At 55.0% G+C, this 17,426-nt stretch overlaps 1 protein-coding gene across 1 annotated transcript; it reads right to left on the bottom strand.

The window, feature by feature from the left end:
• Positions 1-854: 854 nt before the first annotated feature.
• On the bottom strand, positions 855-11,200 carry CC2D1A (coiled-coil and C2 domain containing 1A). The gene is made up of 29 exons (XM_069767285.1): positions 11,078-11,200; positions 8,240-8,366; positions 7,905-8,005; positions 7,565-7,630; positions 7,344-7,475; positions 7,026-7,269; positions 6,824-6,942; positions 6,615-6,687; positions 6,266-6,334; positions 5,987-6,117; positions 5,637-5,709; positions 5,316-5,473; positions 5,122-5,209; positions 4,824-4,996; positions 4,636-4,746; positions 4,356-4,414; positions 4,090-4,206; positions 3,955-4,022; positions 3,822-3,880; positions 3,682-3,733; positions 3,500-3,599; positions 3,342-3,432; positions 2,905-3,036; positions 2,748-2,800; positions 2,599-2,659; positions 2,395-2,521; positions 1,989-2,065; positions 1,670-1,717; positions 855-1,349 (listed from the first exon to the last, which is right to left on the bottom strand). Exons 1-29 carry the CDS (start codon positions 11,141-11,143, stop codon positions 1,329-1,331), a joined length of 2,796 nt encoding a protein of 931 aa, XP_069623386.1. The 5' UTR covers positions 11,144-11,200; the 3' UTR covers positions 855-1,328.
• Positions 11,201-17,426: the final 6,226 nt, after the last annotated feature.

A 17,426-nucleotide genomic window follows, 5' to 3' on the forward strand; every position in this document is an offset into this window, starting at 1 on the left:
ACAGTGTAAAAACCGCCACCTCGTGGAGGACATGACAGTGTAAAAACCGCCACCTCGTGGAGGACATGACAGTGTAAAAACCGCCACCACGTGGAGGACATGACAGTGTAAAAACCGCCACCTCGTGGAGGACATGACCGTATACATACGGCTACCTTGTGGAGGACATGACCGTGTAAAAACCGCCGCCTCGTGGAAGACATGACCGTGTACAAACGGCCGCCTCGTGGAGGACATGACGATATACATACGGCCACCTTGTGGCGGACATGACCGTGTAAAAACCGCCACCTACGTGGAGGACATGACTGTGTACATATGGCCGCCTCGTGGGGGACATGACAGCGTACACACGGCCACCTCGCGAGGGGACATGACTGTGTACATTGTATGTTCACTATACGCTATGTGTGATGGGACCGTTCCTGCACTCCGCTGATGTAGCCTATGAACGTGCCATTCATCCTGCACTTAACACGGGGAGATTATAGGGGCCGTAGAGACAGCAAACTGAAACTGGACAGTCATAAGACATAACAGTCATCTAAAGTAAAAGAATTGTGCACCGAGACCCTCGTGTTATCTACTATAACCTGTGATCAAACCCCCAAAAGGTTTTATTATTCCAGAATTGAAAAAAAAAAAAACTTTTTATTTTCCCCCAGGAATAGCGCCACCATCCTTCCTAGGATAAGTCAGATATTGTAGCTCAACCCAAAGAAAGCAAATAGAGCTCAGCTACAATATCAGACTGAGGACAGGGGCAGAGGGGGCACAAACATGGCATTGGTACAATGATGCCCACAAATTCAGAGCGGTAATGATGAGGATGATGATGTATGACGGCTGCCATATTGGTTTTATGTCTTTATTACTATTCTTAGCAGCAGCTATGTGATCATGTATCGTATCTTAATTTACACATAAAAAGCTGACGGACTGATGGGGGTGAGCGCTCGCACCGTTCTCATGTAGTGTAGACGGGTCTGGAACAGGCAGACACAGCAGTGCGGTATTAGGGGGATGACGATGACGAACGCTCACACAACCCTGCACGCTCATTAGTGCAGCCGAGCGGTAAGAAAGTGCTGGAGAGGTCTGATTGTCATCGGAGATGATGGCGGGCCAACGTAGTGTGTAAGGCACTGGTCCCCAACTTCTATCGGAGTGTATGTGGGGAGGGGGTTATGTAAACATCTGGAGGAACCTCCTAAGGGCGAGAGTCTAAGAGCAAGAGATCCTCTAAAGTGAGACCTCCTTAAGGGCAAGATAAGCTCCAGGCGAGAGAGCCCCCGAAGGGCGAGAGTCATCCACATCTGCATCAGTCTTCATCTGGACATTTTCTGCAGCTGAGGACAAAAAAGGAAAAATCACTATTAAGGCAGGATTCTAGTCCACGTCTGTAGTCCGTGGCTGACAGACCAGAGCCCTGTGACGAGCCGGCATCCCAGGCACCTGTTCTTATTTGTAGGACATGGGTGTGAGGCGCACATGACGTGGCACCAGGCTACTAACCAGGAGAGGAGTCGGGGATGCCGGCGGGTAAAAGGAGGGTCCACAGGGATCTCGTCGGTGGCCATAGAGTATTAACGTGGCTACTGCACCAGGGTCCTATGAATAATTTTGCTCGATTCTGGCAAACATTGCTCGGCGCCCACCATGTACTCACCTCATTGCCTACAAGGTTCCTCTTGTATAAAGCCTCTTTCGCCGCTTCCTATGAAAGTGAACAGAAACGGGTGACATGATGGGTTGCCGATATGTAGCGCAGCACGTGGCTGTATAATCTCTACCCACACACACGGTGCCATATTCACCCCCTTCTTAGGGAGAATGCTTCTATCATTCCGCATGTGCTGGAACGTATCATTATTTCTCTTCAGTTCGAGTCCATGAGGGATAAATTCTATAAACTCCTAGCTGCCTCCATAGGAGCCTCGTGTGTGAGCTAAACCCCACATCCGTGCACAGGTCAATAACTCACTTACCCTGTTCCCCTCTTGACCCAGACGCCGAGCAGAATCGGAGTAAAACTGCAAGTAGCGTTCTAGCTGCCGTACATATTCTGAAAGGAGCAAGAAATGTAAAGTGATGCAAAAAGCCTCCGACAAGTGCAACCCCATACAGTCTCATGACACGTGAGACCTACGCAGGGAGCCATGTGATATGGTGTCACTTATTAGGGTCTTCTTAGAGCAGTAGTGAAGCTATGGGGGGTGCAGGACCTGAGGATCCCTATAGAGTAATGCTACAGTAACCGAGGCAAAGCTTCAGATTTCGGCAGGTGTATGGGGGATTTGTAGGTGACGGAATATTGTAGGTGTACACGCCTGAATACACAACCTTCAGGGAGCAGAGAGAGCCTGATTCGCCCCCCACCGCCGTGGTTCTCACCGGTGCGGATGGCAGGTCCACCCTGGCGGAGCTGCAGCACCTGTTGCTGGCTGCGCTGAGTGACATCATTAAGCAGCGTTATGAGGTCATCAGGAGGGGTGCGGTGCTGCTGTCTGTAAGCGAGAATCTGGGGAGAAGACAAGATTGGGATTAGAGGATAGGGACGAGAACAAGGTCTGTAGGGAGAGGTACAGATATACTCGCCTTCTTCTCCAGCTTCTCCTTCTCAAACGCCAAGACACTCAGAGAGTGGAGGGTCTGGGGGCTGAAATATAAAGGACGGAGGTGTTAAAAGTAGGGTGCAGAGAGATAAACATCACTAGTGATGCCAAGCACGTGCCCACTGCACCCACCTACTGGAAGAAGATTTCATTGGGGTTGGCTGTTTGGGTTTTGAAACTGGAGCCTGTAAAACACAAGAGGTGTTAGTGTCACCCCCTAATAATCCACCTCTAGGAAAGCTGGGTGCCAATGGGTGTGTGACCAGGAGTCAGGCACCAGCGTAAGTACCGGAGGAAGGGTGATGGGCTCTATGACCAGCCACTTCTCTGTGCTGCTGCTCAGTTGTTGAGACGTGAAGGGTTCGCGTATTCGGACGCACACCTCTAGTTTACCCCCAGTGGGTCTGCGGCCCTCCATCACCTGGAGGAAAGAAGAAATGGGATACGATGGAGGAAAGCAAGTAAAAATGCATGGGGCTAAATGGCGGAAAAAGCAAAATGGGAGGTGGCAATACCTCCAGGGCGGAACCGAGGAGGACGACGAGGCGGCAATACCTCCAGGGCGGAACCGAGGAGGACGAGTTGGCAATACCTCCAGGGCGGAACTGAGGAGGACGACGAGGAGGCAATACCTCCAGCGCGGTACCGAGGACAACGAGGCAGCAATACCTCCAGGGCGGTACCGACAGCGCAGTGCGGAGGAGGAAGATAATGTAAGTAAATTACCTCCAGGATGTCCCGGATCTCACAGTTGCTCTCTAAAGTCTCCAACTTCAGATGTGCCGTTCCCAAAGTACGGTCGTTCTTAAATAGCCCCCTGTATATACACCATGGCATTAATACGGAGTGTAAGCCCCCCTATCAGGTTATCGCCCCTCATTTACCCCTTCTGGATGACTTCGAATTTGATCCCCTTCGCTTGTATCGCCCTCTTCAGGCCGCGGTGGTTGCGATTTATCTGCAAGTTGAACTTCTCTTTATAGACTGGAGACAGAGAAGATCCAGTGAGTTGGGGGGACGCAGACATGTGACAATAGCGCGATATGCCCCCCTCACCCCAACGCACCTGGAGAGTTGGTCCCTTTGACGACGCTGGTTTTATCTCTCTGCGCTTCCTCCTGCAATGATGAGAGTAGAGATATTTGTATCTGATGATGGTTATTACTTTATGGGGCGGTGAATCGCTGTGTGATCAGCTCCTCTTACCAGACTGGGATAAGCAAACTCAAAGCGCACGTAAGTGTCCATGTCACTGGGCGACGACCCTGTAAGAAAACACGTATAAGCTGAAAGCGTAGACGGATGAAGAGCGGACAGACGGGAGGACGACAGGACCCACCTGTGGGTAAATTCACCGCCTTATTCACATATAACACCAGGTCAGAATTGGTCAGTTCTGGAAATATCCTGCGGGGGGCAGACATGAGTCAGGAGTGGATACATACGGGTCGCTGCTCGGCATAGACTTACTCACTTGACAACACTGATGGTCCGCTCCTCGTAGTGACAGTGCGGCACCGGGAGCCCCCGAGCGTGCGCCTGCTTCACCGTCTCCATGTACTTCATACACTCCTCTGCCAGCTTCTCGTATCTGAAGATAAAGAGTTTATAATGGGGGAGAATAAAGTGTGAAGGAAGCGGGGACAGAAGACAGTAAGTGTTCCCGGAGTGCGGGCCATAAGACGTTCACGTCAGAGATAACCGGAGAACATGAGGGCTAAGAAGTCGGGGTGTACTCACTTTGCTGTCTCTGTGATGTTTCCCAGATGAGTGAACTGCTGAGAATACGACATCGACATCTGAGAGGAAAGGAGGAAATCATCAATAACCAAAGAATCTGCACTGTTCGACCGAGCCCCGACTACCTGACAACGGCGCCTGTGTGGGAGGGGACATCAGGCAGTGAGTGATCGGCCCGTGCTACAGGGGCCGAATGGTGATGTGTGGACGCCTGGGTCAGAACAACTCTTAAATAGCCGGGACAGGAAGGTTGGCCGCTCCCAGCATACAGTGGTCCTACCTCGTGCTGTTTCTTCAGCTGCTCCATCAGCTTGGCATACTTCTCGCTGCTCTGCCCCTTACCCTGCCGGTCCAGGGTGAAATCGTCCTGGTTTACCGGAGCTGGAGGGACCTGAAGAAAACCGCGACAACTCAGCTCCTGTGTGTGCTGCGGCAGTTGTCAGACCTCTGACCTCACCAGTTCTTTACCTTGGTGATATCAACCGGCAGGCCTCCCCGCGCAGCCTCGATCATGGGGTCCAGGCCCTTGGATTGCCGCAGGTACATCTTAGCCCCCTCCATGTCTTTGTGCTGCTTGGAGCGGAGGGCGGCCGTCAGGAGCTGCTTCTTTCTTCCTTCTAAAAACTGAAGCTGCTGCTGAGCTGGAAAAGAGGAGAGAGACCCAAAACGGAGAGAAGAAAGAAAAAAGTACAAATTCCTTTAATCCAGCATCGATGGATCAGATCAGTGCCGGATTATCGGGCAGGGTCCCAGACTATAAACGCACCTTTTCCGGACAGTTTGGGACTCTTGGGGGGAGACAGTTTGGGGGCAGACGGCTGCAGGCTAGTCCCAGGTCCTGGGCGGGCGACAGGCTGTAAGGAAAACCGGAGTCATGATGGGGTCTATGGAATCTATTGTTTCATAAAGGGGTCCCCAATGCTACCACTAGAAGGATCCCTTTAAGCACATCATGTTCACCTTTGGCGCTATGGCGGGCCCTTTCTTTTGTTCCTCATCATCATCGTCGTCGTCACCAGCTCCATCCTGCTGATTGGCCAGCTTCATGGCCGTCTCCAGCACACCAACCAGACTTTGCTCCTGGGGGACGGCGTCAGATCCTTGGATTGGTGGGAAACCTAAAGAGCAGGGAGCAAAATGGGAAGGTAAAGTATGGAGGACAAGCTGCGCAGTCACAGATATGCTGCTGGTCACATGTGAACAGAGGATAAACTGTGAGACGCACACGGATAGAGGAGTAAGATAAATATGGGGGATTCGCCCTCGGTGACCCCTACACACCTGGGGGCACGGGTAACTCGGCCAGATTGACTTGCTTCCCAGCCTTGTGGCTCCGGACGGCATCTTGGTATTGCTGCGGGAAGGCGAGAGACAACACGAAGCTTCTTAGGGTCAGAAATCAGAGGGAAAGTTTGTCCTACCCTTCGTGGTTCAATGTCTCAACCATTTAAGATCTCTGCTTGCTGTCAGTGAAGACAAAGCGCCTGGAAAACCTGTCCAGCCCCAATAACCATCACAGCCCAGGGTGAAATACTGGATCCAGGCTGCATTCACTGCCAGCAAGCAGAGGTCTTTATAAATCACAGCTTTCTCTGCAGTTCTATGTAGACCACCATGACCTCCGGACGCACCTTCACAATGCGCTCGTGCATCCGCGCCTTGCGGTCGTCTCCCTTGGCTTTGGCCTGCTCGGCAGCACTGCGGTACCGGTCCATCCTCTGCTGCAGGGCCTCTAAGGTGTCTCGAGGAGCAGGAGGCAAACCTGGAACAGAACAAGCACTCCTCAGTCCATAAGGACCTTCACATATAAACTGGTAGCTATAAATTGCCCCTGGTGGGACGGTGGAGCTGCAGCATCCGTCAGTCAGTGCAACCATTCCTATATATCCAGCAGGGGGCGTACAACTCACCAGAGGCCGGGGAAGGGTCTGCGCTCACTGGAGATTGAGGTATTGTCGCTTTATTTGGGGCCAACTGAACTGTGGAGGGGAAAAAAAAATACAAATTAAAATATAATCCCATAATAGACTAATATGATGGGCTAGCTCTCAGTGAATAGACACTCGTCCATCATACTTAAAGGGGTTGTCCATGATAAGGCTGCCATCTTACAGAACCAGCGCCACATCTGTCTATTGCAGCTTAGTCCCATTCACATAAATGGAGAAAGGGTGCAATACCAGTCACAACCTGCAGACCAGTGCGGCGCTGTGTTGGGGAAGAAAGCATGTTTTTTTGTTTTTAATAAGGGGGACTCACCGGGTGGAGGGGGGAGACTGTCCAGATCCACCGTCTGTCCAGAATCTAATGCAGACAACATGGGATCCAGAGACTGTAGGAAGGAGGGCAGACGTGAACGTTGGGCAACGAGCAATATGGCTGCCATTAGGGACAGACTTCTGGAGAGCTGGGTGACACCCGGTACAGTGGGCGCACCCAGCTTCTTTCCCAGAGGCGGGTGTACTTACTTTGGCCACGCGGTAATACTTGGTGGCCTGCTCGGTGTCACCCTGCTGTTTGCTTTGAATGGCTGCCAGTTTATATTCTCTCTGCAGATCCATCACTCGCGTCTTGTTCTCATCCGATGCTGCGAGGACAGAGTGACCCCGTTACGCGCGGCCCCTCGTGAGGTTACCCTGTACTATGGGGAGCGTATCCTGCACCGGTTACCTGGGGCAGACGAGGTGATGGGGGCAGCGATGGTCACTGGCTGCAGAAAGCTCTGAGGTTTCATGGCCACCGGCGGAGGGGTCTTTGCTGGTATTCCGTTCACAGCGGGGGGGTCCGGCGTGACGACGACACTTGGTGGGATTGCGGGAGAACTGGGGCTTTTGCCGATTGCCACTGGAGGTGGGATGTCGTCAGTGGCCACCGAGCCGCCCTTCTTAACTGTACGCAGCATGTCCTCCAGAGTCTGGTGGATAGAGAGAGGGTGAGGGAAAGTTGGGCGAAGGGCACGGAGCGGGCATTACCGGCAGGGTCGCCCACCTTCACGCCTCGCTCGTATCTCCGGACTTTGTTTCCTTCTCCGGCCTGCTTGGCATTACTCAGGGCTTCCTTGTACATGGCCAGGCGCTCCTGCACGGTGCCCTCCATGCTGCCCGCTGAAGCAGGCGCAGCCTAAGGGGGCAAAAAAAAACAAAACACCACAAGATGGCACTGGGTCCAGCAGGATTTGTGGGTTTGGCACAGGCACTGAACATTTATACCTGTGAGGGGGGAGTTGCCACTTTTGGCTCTTCTTCCTCCTCTGCCAGGACCTCATTTAGTTCTGCCTGTCGATGACACGGAAAGAGGACAGTCAAGATCTGCGGGGTAACAACCCCCGTACATGAATCCCATTGTAAGCCCTCCATGAAAGCTGCTGGCTGAGTGCTCGCTCCCCTCTCCACAGAGCTCAGCTGACAGTCAGATCTGCAGTGTAACAACCCCTGTACATGAATCCCATTGTACGCCCTCCATGAGGGCTGCCAGCTGAGTGCTCGCTCCCCTCTCTGCAGAGCTCAGCTGACAACTCTCTGGCGTGTACACCCAGGACACTGGACTCACCATCAAGTCTTCATCGTCATCCACGTCCTCATCAATGTCTTCGTCCTCATCCCGCATACAGAGGGCGGCCATGCGCTCAATGTGCTCCATGGGGAGGGGGTCTGGAGGGAGATCGGGGGGGAGGGGGGGGGAAACGTTTAAAAACTAGGGCCAGCACATCCTAAGACAAGTTACACAACCGTCCATGATCACTGTGAACGTCCCGCCGCTACACATGACTCCGCGACAAGTTGGGGGTTAACGTCCAACGCTCCCAGTTCTTCTGGACCCAATGTGTTGCCGCTGGATGAGCAGAACTATCATAGGACATGTGCAGAAACGCGCCCATTACTCACTTTTTCCTTTGGGCTTCTCCTTCTGTGCAGCTTTGTTCGCCCCAGTGATGGCCATGAGCTCGGCCTCCAGACTCCCATCATCATCATCTGAGTCTCCAGCATCAGGAAAACCAAGGAGGAACGGGGCCTGACGGAGCGGACGCAGCGAAGTGCAAGGACAGTGATATCACATGATACAGGACGTGATGGAAAACACAGCAATGACGGACACGTGCCTAGCCTGTGTATATACGGTAATGACAGGTAGGTGCCTGTGTGTGTATATACGGTAATGACAGGTAGGTGCCTGTGTGTGTATATACGGTAATGTCAGGTAGGTGCCTGTGTGTGTGTATATACGGTAATGACAGGTAGGTGCCTGTGTATATACGGTAATGACAGGTAGGTGCCTGTGTGTATATACGGTAATGACAGGTAGGTGCCTGTGTGTGTATATACGGTAATAACAGGTAGGTGCCTGTGTGTGTATATACGGTAATGTCAGGTAGGTGCCTGTGTGTGTGTATATACGGTAATGACAGGTAGGTGCCTGTGTGTGTATATACGGTAATGACAGGTAGGTGCCTGTGTGTGTGTATATACGGTAATGACAGGTAGGTGCCTGTGTATATACGGTAATGTCAGGTAGGTGCCTGTGTGTGTGTATATACGGTAATGACAGGTAGGTGCCTGTGTATATACGGTAATGACAGGTAGGTGCCTGTGTGTGTATATACGGTAATGACAGGTAGGTTCCTGTGTGTGTGCATATACGGTAATGACAGGTAGGTGCCTGTGTGTGTGTATATACGGTAATGACAGGTAGGTGCCTGTGTGTGTGTATATACGGTAATGACAGGTAGGTGCCTGTGTGTGTATATACGGTAATGACAGGTAGGTGCCTGTGTGTGTATATACGGTAATGACAGGTAGGTGCCTGTGTGTGTATATACGGTAATGACAGGTAGGTGCCTGTGTGTATACACGGTAATGACAGGTAGGTGCCTGTGTGTATATACGGTAATGACAGGTAGGTGCCTGTGTGTGTATATACGGTAATGACAGGTAGGTGCCTGTGTGTGTATACACGGTAATGACAGGTAGGTGCCTGTGTGTGTATATACGGTAATGACAGGTAGGTGTCTGTGTGTGTATATACGGTAATGACAGGTAGGTGCCTGTGTGTATATACGGTAATGACAGGTAGGTGCCTGTGTGTGTATATACGGTAATGACAGGTAGGTGCCTGTGTGTATATACGGTAATGACAGGTAGGTGCCTGTGTGTATATACGGTAATGACAGGTAGGTGCCTGTGTGTATATACGGTAATGACAGGTAGGTGCCTGTGTGTATATACGGTAATGACAGGTAGGTGCCTGTGTGTATATACGGTAATGACAGGTAGGTGCCTGTGTGTATATACGGTAATGACAGGTAGGTGCCTGTGTGTATATACGGTAATGACAGGTAGGTGCCTGTGTGTATATACGGTAATGACAGGTAGGTGCCTGTGTGTATATACGGTAATGACAGGTAGGTGCCTGTGTGTATATACGGTAATGACAGGTAGGTGCCTGTGTGTATATACGGTAATGACAGGTAGGTGCCTGTGTGTATATACGGTAATGACAGGTAGGTGCCTGTGTGTATATACGGTAATGACAGGTAGGTGCCTGTGTGTATATACGGTAATGACAGGTAGGTGCCTGTGTGTATATACGGTAATGACAGGTAGGTGCCTGTGTGTATATACGGTAATGACAGGTAGGTGCCTGTGTGTATATACGGTAATGACAGGTAGGTGCCTGTGTGTATATACGGTAATGACAGGTAGGTGCCTGTGTGTATATACGGTAATGACAGGTAGGTGTGTGTATATACGGTAATGACAGGTAGGTGTGTGTATATACGGTAATGACAGGTAGGTGTGTGTATATACGGTAATGACAGGTAGGTGTGTGTATATACGGTAATGACAGGTAGGTGTGTGTATATACGGTAATGACAGGTAGGTGCCTGTGTGTATATACGGTAATGACAGGTAGGTGCCTGTGTATATACGGTAATGACAGGTCGGTGCCTGTCTGTATATACGGTAATGACAGGTAGGTGCCTGTGTGTATATACGGTAATGACAGGTAGGTGCCTGTCTGTATATACGGTAATGACAGGTAGGTGTGTGTATATACGGTAATGACAGGTAGGTGCCTGTGTGTATATACGGTAATGACAGGTAGGTGCCTGTGTGTATATACGGTAATGACAGGTAGGTGCCTGTCTGTATATACGGTAATGACAGGTAGGTGCCTGTCTGTATATACGGGAATGACAGGTAGGTGCCTGTGTGTATATACGGTAATGACAGGTAGGTGCCTGTGTATATACGGTAATGACAGGTAGGTGTGTATATACGGTAATGACAGGTAGGTGCCTGTGTGTATATACGGTAATGACAGGTAGGTGCCTGTGTGTATATACGGTAATGACAGGTAGGTGCCTGTCTGTATATACGGTAATGACAGGTAGGTGTGTGTATATACGGGAATGACAGGTAGGTGCCTGTGTGTATATACGGTAATGACAGGTAGGTGCCTGTGTATATACGGTAATGACAGGTAGGTGCCTGTCTGTATATACGGTAATGACAGGTAGGTGTGTGTATATACGGTAATGACAGGTAGGTGCCTGTGTGTATATACGGTAATGACAGGTAGGTGCCTGTGTGTATATACGGTAATGACAGGTAGGTGCCTGTGTGTATATACGGTAATGACAGGTAGGTGCCTGTCTGTATATACGGTAATGACAGGTAGGTGTGTGTATATACGCAGCATGCCTTCCAGAGTGTTCACCTCACCCCTCTGTGTGGCGGCGGCGCTGTCTTCCCTTTTCCTTCTCCCCGTGCCTCTCTCCGGCCGCTCATCCTCTTTAGCACGGTTACCGAACACTACTTCCGTGTCCGGCGTCACGTGACTGAAGCACAACTACAACTCCCGACGTGCCCCTCGGCTTCCTAAGCTTTACGCGTCACGTGATCAGTTTTCGGCCAAGGCGGGAAGAGCTGCGCGCAGAGCGGTGGGCGGAGCCTGTGATCCTTGTAGTAGCCTATGTGCAGCAGCAGTGAGGCGCGGCTCTGCGGGGGCGCTGCCAGGTGTGACTGTGCTCCCCTGTATGTCCAACCACTGACACATACACAGCCATATACAGGGTGTTATAGGGGGGTCCCGTGTGTATTGGCCTCCAGTCATCACGTTCTCGGTGGCCCCTTACTGCTGACCTGGGGGCCACGGTTACTGCAGGGCTGTAATACTTATTATGTGCTCCCGAGTCACATGTCTGGGGCTGCACTAGTGCGTGGCCGCCATTGGTGTCTCAGTAGTGCAGCCTCAGGCTTCGGGCCTGCGACTGATGATATCTCTGCAGAGGATGCAGCTATTGATCTGCGGTTTTCATGTATTTATGCAGCGAGCTGTGGGGAATCTGGCGGGGGGTCGCTGCTCACTGCGTCCAGTCATAGTGTTTGGGCGGAGGAGGGCGGATCGCAGACAGATGATTTACTGCTGAGGTTTTCTTCTTTTTGTAGGTTTATGAAGGAAAAGGAAAGAGAAAAGTGAGGCCAGAAGCTGTGTGCTGTCCGTTATTACCCCCTCCCCCGCCACGCTGTGTGCTGTCCGTTATTACCCCCTCCCCCGCCACGCTGTGTGCTGTCCGTTATTACCCCCTCCCCCGCCACGCTGTGTGCTGTCCGTTATTACCCCCTCCCCCGCCACGCTGTGTGGTGTCCGTTATTACCCCCTCCCCCGCCACGCTGTGTGGTGTCCGTTATTACCCCCTCCCCCGCCACGCTGTGTGCTGTCCGTTATTACCCCCTCCCCTGCCACGCTGTGTGGTGTCCGTTATTACCCCCTCCCCCGCCACGCTGTGTGCTGTCCGTTATTACCCCCTCCCCCGCCACGCTGTGTGGTGTCCGTTATTACCCCCTCCCCCGCCACGCTGTGTGCTGTCCGTTATTACCCCCTCCCCCGCCACGCTGTGTGCTGTCCGTTATTACCCCCTCCCCTGCCACGCTGTGTGGTGTCCGTTATTACCCCCTCCCCCGCCACGCTGTGTGCTGTCCGTTATTACCCCCTCCCCCGCCACGCTGTGTGGTGTCCGTTATTACCCCCTCCCCCGCCACGCTGTGTGCTGTCCGTTATTACCCCCTCCCCCGCCACGCTGTGTGCTGTCCGTTATTACCCCCTCCCCCGCCACGCTGTGTGCTGTCCGTTATTACCCCCTCCTCCACGCTGTGTGGTGTCCGTTATTACCCCCTCCTCCACGCTGTGTGCTGTCCGTTATTACCCCCTCCCCCGCCACGCTGTGTGCTGTCCGTTATTACCCCCTCCCCCGCCACGCTGTGTGCTGTCCGTTATTACCCCCTCCCCCGCCACGCTGTGTGCTGTCCGTTATTACCCCCTCCCCCGCCACGCTGTGTGCTGTCCGTTATTACCCCCTCCCCCGCCACGCTGTGTGCTGTCCGTTATTACCCCCTCCCCCGCCACGCTGTGTGCTGTCCGTTATTACCCCCGCCACGCTGTGTGCTGTCCATTATTACCCCCTCCCCCGCCACACTGTGCTGTCCGTTATTACCCCCTGCCCTGCCACGCTGTGTGCTGTCCGTTATTACCCCCTCCCCCGCCACGCTGTGTGCTGTCCGTTATTACCCCCTCCCCCGCCACACTGTGCTGTCCGTTATTACCCCCTCCCCCGCCACGCTGTGTGCTGTCCGTTATTACCCCATCCCCTGCCACGCTGTGTGCTGTCTGTTATTACCCCCTCCCCCGCCACACTGTGCTGTCCGTTATTACCCCCTCCCCTGCCACGCTGTGTGCTGTCCGTTATTACCCCCTCCCCTGCCACGCTGTGTGCTGTCCGTTATTACCCCCTCCCCCGCCACGCTGTGTGCTGTCCGTTATTACCCCCTCCCCTGCCACGCTGTGTGCTGTCCGTTATTACCCCCTCCCCTGCCACGCTGTGTGGTGCCTGTTATTACCCCCTCCCCCGCCACGCTGTGTGCTGTCCGTTATTACCCCCTCCCCCGCCACGCTGTGTGCTGTCCGTTATTACCCCCTCCCCTGCCACGCTGTGTGCTGTCCGTTATTACCCCCTCCCCCGCCACGCTGTGTGCTGTCCGTTATTTCCCCCGCCACGCTGTGTGCTGTCCGTTATTACCCCCTCCCCCGCCACGCTGTGTGCTGTCCGTTATTACCCCCTCCCCCGCCACGCTGTGTGCTGTCCGTTATTTCCCCCGCCACGCTGTGTGCTGTCCGTTATTACCCCCTCCCCCGCCACGCTGTGTGCTGTCCGTTATTACCCCCTCCCCCGCCACGCTGTGTGCTGTCCGTTATTTCCCCCGCCACGCTGTGTGCTGTCCGTTATTACCCCCTCCCCCGCCACGCTGTGTGCTGTCCGTTATTACCCCCTCCCCCGCCACGCTGTGTGCTGTCCGTTATTACCCCGCCACGCTGTGTGCTGTCCGTTATTAACCCCTCCCCCGCCACACTGTGCTGTCCGTTATTACCCCCTGCCCTGCCACGCTGTGTGCTGTCCGTTATTACCCCCTCCCCCGCCACGCTGTGTGCTGTCCGTTATTACCCCCTCCCCCGCCACACTGTGCTGTCCGTTATTACCCCCTCCCCCGCCACGCTGTGTGCTGTCCGTTATTACCCCCTCCCCGCCACGCTCTGTGCTGTCCGTTATTACCCCCTCCCCCGCCACGCTGTGTGCTGTCCGTTATTACCCCCTCCCCCGCCACGCTGTGTGCTGTCCGTTATTACCCCCTCCCCTGCCACGCTGTGTGCTGTCCGTTATTACCCCCTCCCCCGCCACGCTGTGTGCTGTCCGTTATTACCCCCTCCCCCGCCACGCTGTGTGCTGTCCGTTATTACCCCCGCCACGCTGTGTGCTGTCCGTTATTACCCCCGCCACGCTGTGTGCTGTCCATTATTACCCCCTCCCCCGCCACACTGTGCTGTCCGTTATTACCCCCTGCCCTGCCACGCTGTGTGCTGTCCGTTATTACCCCCTCCCCCGCCACGCTGTGTGCTGTCCGTTATTACCCCCTCCCCCGCCACACTGTGCTGTCCGTTATTACCCCCTCCCCCGCCACGCTGTGTGCTGTCCGTTATTACCCCATCCCCTGCCACGCTGTGTGCTGTCCGTTATTACCCCCTCCCCCGCCACACTGTGCTGTCCGTTATTACCCCCTGCCCTGCCACGCTGTGTGCTGTCCGTTATTACCCCCTCCCCCGCCACGCTGTGTGCTGTCCGTTATTACCCCCTCCCCCGCCACGCTGTGTGCTGTCCGTTATTACCCCCTCCCCTGCCACGCTGTGTGCTGTCCGTTATTACCCCCTCCCCTGCCACGCTGTGTGGTGCCTGTTATTACCCCCTCCCCCGCCACGCTGTGTGCTGTCCGTTATTACCCCCTCCCCCGCCACGCTGTGTGCTGTCCGTTATTACCCCCTCCCCTGCCACGCTGTGTGCTGTCCGTTATTACCCCCTCCCCTGCCACGCTGTGTGGTGCCTGTTATTACCCCCTCCCCCGCCACGCTGTGTGCTGTCCATTATTACCCCCGCCACGCTGTGTGCTGTCCGTTATTACCCCCTCCCCCGCCACGCTGTGTGCTGTCCGTTATTACCCCCTCCCCCACCACGCTGTGTGCTGTCCGTTATTACCCCGCCACGCTGTGCTGTCCGTTATTACCCCCTCCCCTGCCACACTGTGTGCTGTCCGTTATTACCCCCTCCCCTGCCACACTGTGTGCTGTCCGTTATTACCCCCTCCCCCGCCACGCTGTGTGCTGTCCGTTATTACCCCCGCCACACTGTGCTGTCCGTTATTACCCCCTCCCCCGCCACGCTGTGTGCTGTCGGTTATTACCCCCTCCCCTGCCATGCGGTGTGCTGTCCGTTATTACCCCCTCCCGCGCCAAGCTGTGTGCTGTCCGTTATTACCCCCTCCCCCGCCACGCTGTGTGCTGTCCGTTATTACCCCCGCCACGCTGTGTGCTGTCCGTTATTACCCCCGCCATGCTGTGTGCTGTCCGTTATTACCCCCGCCACGCTGTGTGCTGTCCGTTATTACCCCCTCCCTCGCCACGCTGTGTGCTGTCCGTTATTACCCCCTCCCCCGCCACGCTGTGTGCTGTCCGTTATTACCCCCTCCCCCGCCACGCTGTGTGCTGTCCGTTATTACCCCCTCCCCCGCCACGCTGCGTGCTGTCCGTTATTACCCCCTCCCCTGCCACGCTGTGTGCTGTCCGTTATTACCCCCTCCCCTGCCACGCTGTGTGGTGCCTGTTATTACCCCCTCCCCCGCCACGCTGTGTGCTGTCCATTATTACCCCCGCCACGCTGTGTGCTGTCCGTTATTACCCCCTCCCCGCCACGCTGTGTGCTGTCCGTTATTACCCCCTCCCCCGCCACGCTGTGTGCTGTCCATTATTACCCCCGCCACGCTGTGTGCTGTCCGTTATTACCCCCTCCCCCGCCACGCTGTGTGCTGTCCGTTATTACCCCCGCCACGCTGTGTGCTGTCCGTTATTACCCCCGCCACGCTGTGCTGTCCGTTATTACCCCCTCCCCTGCCACACTGTGTGCTGTCCGTTATTACCCCCTCCCCCGCCACGCTGTGTGCTGTCCGTTATTACCCCCGCCACACTGTGCTGTCCGTTATTACCCCCTCCCCCGCCACGCTGTGTGCTGTCGGTTATTACCCCCTCCCCTGCCATGCTGTGTGCTGTCCGTTATTACCCCCTCCCGCGCCAAGCTGTGTGCTGTCCGTTATTACCCCCTCCCCCGCCACGCTGTGTGCTGTCCGTTATTACCCCCGCCACGCTGTGTGCTGTCCGTTATTACCCCCGCCATGCTGTGTGCTGTCCGTTATTACCCCCGCCACGCTGTGTGCTGTCCGTTATTACCCCCTCCCTCGCCACGCTGTGTGCTGTCCGTTATTACCCCCTCCCCCGCCACGCTGTGTGCTGTCCGTTATTACCCCCTCCCCCGCCACGCTGTGTGCTGTCCGTTATTACCCCCTCCCCCGCCACGCTGTGTGCTGTCCGTTATTACCCCCTCCCCTGCCACGCTGTGTGCTGTCCGTTATTACCCCCTCCCCTGCCACGCTGTGTGGTGCCTGTTATTACCCCCTCCCCCGCCACGCTGTGTGCTGTCCATTATTACCCCCGCCACGCTGTGTGCTGTCCGTTATTACCCCCTCCCCCGCCACGCTGTGTGCTGTCCGTTATTACCCCCTCCCCCGCCACGCTGTGTGCTGTCCGTTATTACCCCCGCCACGCTGTGCTGTCCGTTATTACCCCCTCCCCTGCCACACTGTGTGCTGTCCGTTATTACCCCCTCCCCCGCCACGCTGTGTGCTGTCCGTTATTACCCCCGCCACACTGTGCTGTCCGTTATTACCCCCTCCCCCGCCACGCTGTGTGCTGTCGGTTATTACCCCCTCCCCTGCCATGCTGTGTGCTGTCCGTTATTACCCCCTCCCGCGCCAAGCTGTGTGCTGTCCGTTATTACCCCCTCCCCCGCCACGCTGTGTGCTGTCCGTTATTACCCCCGCCACGCTGTGTGCTGTCCGTTATTACCCCCGCCATGCTGTGTGCTGTCCGTTATTACCCCCGCCACGCTGTGTGCTGTCCGTTATTACCCCCTCCTCCGCCACGCTATGTGCTGCCATTAACCCCTCCTCCGCCATGCTATGTGCTGCCATTAACCCCTCCTCCGCCACGCTATGTGCTGCCATTAACCCCTCCTCCGCCACGCTGTGTGCTGTCCGTTATTACCCCCTCCTCCGCCAAGCTATGTGCTGCCATTACCCCCTCCTCCGCCACGCTATGTGCTGCCATTACCCCCTCCCGCGCCACGCTATGTGCTTCCATTATCCCCTCCCGCGCCATGCTGTGTGCTGTCCGTTATTACCCCCTCCCCTGCCATGCTGTGTGCTGCCATTACCCCCTCCCGCGCCACGCTGTGTGCTGTCTGTTATTACCCCCTCCCCTGCCACGCTGTGTTTGGCAGCTGCTGAGGTGTCATGGGGGCGAAAGAACCGGGCTTGTCCCACTGTAACGGAAACTCTGCTTCAATGTCCCCAGACAGAGCCACATGACGTTTTCAGAAAGTCTCCACTTGTCTCCCGTCATCCATAACATCGGATG

Source organism: Ranitomeya imitator, chromosome 4 (genome assembly GCF_032444005.1).
Source record: "Ranitomeya imitator isolate aRanImi1 chromosome 4, aRanImi1.pri, whole genome shotgun sequence".
NCBI classification, from domain to species: Eukaryota; Metazoa; Chordata; class Amphibia; order Anura; family Dendrobatidae; genus Ranitomeya; species Ranitomeya imitator.

What these genes read in the sequence shown, in the direction of transcription:
- CC2D1A (XM_069767285.1), bottom strand. Translation starts at nt 11,143, where the DNA reads ATGAGCGGCCGGAGAGAGGCACGGGGAGAAGGAAAAGGGAAGACAGCG. An exon ending in GATACGAGCGAGGCGTGAAG is followed by an intron (nt 7,270 to 7,343) that starts GTGGGCGACCCT and finishes TCTATCCACCAG; the next exon opens with ACTCTGGAGGACATGCTGCG. An exon ending in TGCCGGTTGATATCACCAAG is followed by an intron (nt 4,747 to 4,823) that starts GTAAAGAACTGG and finishes GGTTTTCTTCAG; the next exon opens with GTCCCTCCAGCTCCGGTAAA.